Source organism: Glossina fuscipes, unplaced genomic scaffold, assembly GCF_014805625.2.
Source record: "Glossina fuscipes isolate IAEA_lab_2018 unplaced genomic scaffold, Yale_Gfus_2 111, whole genome shotgun sequence".
Lineage (NCBI taxonomy): Eukaryota > Metazoa > Arthropoda > Insecta > Diptera > Glossinidae > Glossina > Glossina fuscipes.
The window spans coordinates 1,241,630-1,245,589 of NW_023998454.1; the positions used below are offsets into that span (position 1 = coordinate 1,241,630).

Genomic DNA, 3,960 nt, shown 5'->3' on the forward strand with positions numbered 1-3,960 from the left:
TTTGCCTATTAATCGAAAGTTCTGCTTTTTGATATAAGCAATTATAACTAAGAATTTCTTTAATGTTTATCTCACCACTTTAAAAATAAGAAAACAAAAAAAAAAAACAAAAAATTAAAAATGAATACAAGTTATGTGCGAATGAATGTTTACTGGTACCAGTCATTATCACCACATAAGCTTCTGACAAAAATCCTCCCGATTTCAGTCTCTCGTTTTCTCTTTCTTTCCTTTTGCCGTAGACTAAAGGCCAACAATGAAAAAATGATAAAAGACAAGAGCCTGATATTGCGCACAGAAACACGCACATATGTGTGCATACGTAAATCACGATCAGCATGACGTATAGTTATTGAACTAATTCGTATAAATTATTAGCAAATGCTTGAAAGAGTTTTCAGTGCCATTTCAGCGTTCGTACGTGAAACTCGTCAAAGCAATTAAAAAACAACAAATGACAAAAATGTCCAAGCATCAGCAATTTTTATACACTCTTCTGGCTGTTGTTAGTGTATTAGTATTAAGCGTTGAAGGACAAGGCGCAGGACATGACGACCATCTGGTATCCTGTCCCGAGTTTACACCGCCCTCTCTGCTAAATGTTAAGGAAGTAAGTTAAGATTTCCTAAATATAGATTTTCTTTAATTGTTTTATATAATAATTAGTTAGAGGGTGCTTGGTACGGCGCATCTCGTTCTCCTGCTCATAAATTTGCTTGTGTCGAAATGAAAGTGGCTCTCACACAAAATGATACAAAGGTGAAGATTACCACCTCTCATGCCGCCTTAAATAGCACTTTGATAAATACTGCCAAAGAAGCGGTGATCGATGTTCTCGATCTCACCAATCCCAACGGATTTACTGTACTTTACAACTTAACAGACGAAAAGCCGACTACATATAAAATTTTAGAAATTGGTGCTGACAAAAAACACGCTCTTATGTGCGGTTACACGAATCCGCAAATTCCGAATGCGTCTTTCGGCTTAATTATGACCCGTGAACGTATTGCTGATAAAAAATGGCTAGAAGGAGTCAAAGACGAAGCTTCTAAACATTTCTTTAATTTCGCTAAAGATTCTGTGGTGGATATACAACAATCAGATAAGTAAGTTTTTAATTAATAATCTATTTCTATATCTAGCACAAAGGATATAAATAAAAATTTTTCAAGTCCTTGTCATTTGCAAAAATACCGTACAAAGTGATTAGCTGCACATGTGATCAGACATCATGACAAATGGATTTATTCAAATCAGTCTATGTATCACTCTGCTTAGAAGAAAGTTTATTCCATAATCGGAAAATTTGGTTGCACATAAGCAAATTACTTTGCAACACCAAATGAACGGGTCCGCAGTTGTGCTCGGTAGTAGAGAAAACAAAAACTTAGAGCTTTTCTCTCATTTGAATATAGCTTCTTGTTTGCCAACTACTAGCTATAATCGGTGCCAAAAAAAATGATTTTATATATTATGTGTGTATAGTCAATCGTTCACTTTATTGTAAATATAGGTAACGGGGTATGTCACTTGTCCATACGATCTAATTGTAATAAGATTATTATTATTGGAGGCTTTCCTCGTTTCGCGTAGTGTTAGCAGGGAATGCAAGAAAATTCAACAAAAATAGCAGAAGAAGAAGTCTTTTCTTTTCTTTAGGTAACGATTTTTCTATAAATTTTTATTTTGGAAATCTTTTACAGATGTGCAAGTTCGGCAGAGGTTGCGGTCCCCGTATTAAGTACAATATTGGGTGTGGTATACAGCTTTTTGAGATTTATGCATTAAAATTTTTTATTAATACGGAAATTTCTTGAAAATTAGTTTAATTAATACGTGTTGTAAAAAGAAAGAAAATAATAAATAATAATAAACTTTATAAACAGACAGAAAAATTATTTGTCTTGTATTATTCTACTTCTTAAGTATTTATTGACTTATTTATTCTTTCTAACTTACTTTAATATCGGTTATCAGGTAAATCAGATACTGCTCAAAAAACAAACTTGATAAGATAAACATTAACGACAACCGAAACGGTGCGCAATGTTATGACAATCAGTTTTCTAAAAACTCATTGCGTGAATCATCGCATTAGAAGTCGATATCTTTCATACAATCAAAAATATTTGCTGCTGTCGTCGTTTTTGTTGTGTATAAATATTTAATGAGAAACTAACTCAACACTCCATAATATTGAAAATTAATATCTAAACAATTTTATCTCTTCAGATAGAGAAAAGCTCGCCTCTTATGTTAGTTAAGAGTTCGCTTGAAAACAAAATTGGAAGTAACTGATTTTTATATCAAATTAATTCTTCTCCTTTGCATAGCCTCAAAAGTTCTTACGACCGTTTCGATTTCATGGTCAATTAAAAATCACTTGTCAAGATTTACCCGCAATGACTTCTCTTCATTCATTTATTTATCTGGAACATTAGTAAACTTAGCAAATGGCTCACCTGGCGCAACTTCAATATATTATTTCTCGACGTCAACGGAGGAAGCAATTCAATTTGTGTTATTCAGCGGACGAAGAAAGACAATGTTATGTTATTATTATTCTTCATTCAATTTCATATAACTTTAATAATCATTTGAAGCACTGATTCTGTATCATTGCCAATTTTGTGGCATTCATGGTCTATTTATTTAATTATTTTTTGTCTACACATTTTGTGAATAAATTTACAGGGTATGGATTTAAGGGGTACCGGATAACTTAGATCATAAATTAGTCTGTACTGAAAACTCCACCATACTTGACATTTGAAACCGCGGCCAATGATTTCTTAGTCGCGGTGCTACTTGGCTACTCATTACATATATGACAATTTGTCTAATAAATTGATTGTCAAAGTGGGGACGTTAATGAAATTTGCATTGTCCGTCAGAATGTTAATGCGCGGTGCTTTGCTTACGTAAATGAAAGTTTTATTTTCCCTAATTTAAGAATTTCATTACATAAATATTTACTAATTCAAGCAAAGAAATGTATTAGGCGTCCAATTAATGCCTCAACAAATTTCCTATGAAAAAGGCATTCATTTCAAAAAATTCTATAAAATATTTCACTTAAAGTATAGCAGATTGATAGTTAAATGTTTTGCTGATCGTTCCGAAAGAATATGAGTTTCGTGTCGAGGCGATGTGTTCCTGGTGATCGATGAACAATTATTTCTAAACCGAACAGAAACGAAAGTTATTTTTTTAAGGTATTTTAAAAAACTGTTAAATTCCATTTTGTGCTTCTTTTAAATATTATCCCACAACGTCTCATAAGTGAAATTGGAAGAACTATTTGCAGAAATTTATTCGCAAAGTTAGGAGAACTTATTTGCAGCAAATAGAAGTTTGTCCCTCGGTAACAATACATTCCACTGAGCGCAGAAAAACATTTGAGCGACTTTCAAGTATTCTCGCTGAAAGCAAATCTTTAGCTTATGAACTTTCAAACCAACTTACTCGCTGTTTGGCCTTACAAGTAAATTTGTGTAAATCTTTCCTTCAATAAAACGACACTTTATTTGCTTATAGTACTATTCCCAATATAATTGAGGATTTCGTTTTTAACAGTACATTTTTGTTCATTTGAAGCCATAATATGCAACGATTTCTAAAGAAAGGCTTTACTTGTAATACATTCTTCCAGAGATAACATAATTAACTAAATTATTAATTTAATCAGAAAGAGATAGTTCGTATGATGTATTATGTTCGTCTAAGCCACAGAATATTTGAAAAGTAGTCATTATGTTGTATGCGTTACTAACAACAATAAGTATATCTGTTGCGAGTGCTAAATTACTTTATATACAAGCTCTTCAATAACAAAACACCACTTAGAGGTAATCAGTTACACGCACAAATGCGTTTGCATGCATATAAATTTATATATATATATATATATATATATTTACATATATATATATATGCCAATAACACTTATCCATTGTT

The 3,960-nt window shown here is 32.1% G+C and overlaps 1 protein-coding gene across 1 annotated transcript; it reads left to right on the forward strand.

The window, feature by feature from the left end:
• The first annotated feature begins 368 nt into the window (after positions 1 to 368).
• LOC119638949 lies at positions 369 to 1,822 on the forward strand. Its single transcript, XM_038036094.1, has 3 exons — positions 369 to 610; positions 667 to 1,109; positions 1,707 to 1,822. The coding sequence occupies exons 1-3, from the start codon at positions 455 to 457 to the stop codon at positions 1,789 to 1,791; spliced, it is 684 nt and encodes a 227-aa protein (XP_037892022.1). The 5' UTR covers positions 369 to 454; the 3' UTR covers positions 1,792 to 1,822.
• Positions 1,823 to 3,960: the final 2,138 nt, after the last annotated feature.

Excerpts from the sequence above, each read along its gene's own strand:
- LOC119638949 (XM_038036094.1), top strand. The coding sequence starts at position 455 with ATGACAAAAATGTCCAAGCATCAGCAATTTTTATACACTCTTCTGGCT. Across the intron at positions 611-666 it reads CTCTGCTAAATGTTAAGGAA|TTAGAGGGTGCTTGGTACGG; the intron begins GTAAGTTAAGAT and ends TATAATAATTAG. Across the intron at positions 1,110-1,706 it reads GATATACAACAATCAGATAA|ATGTGCAAGTTCGGCAGAGG; the intron begins GTAAGTTTTTAA and ends AATCTTTTACAG.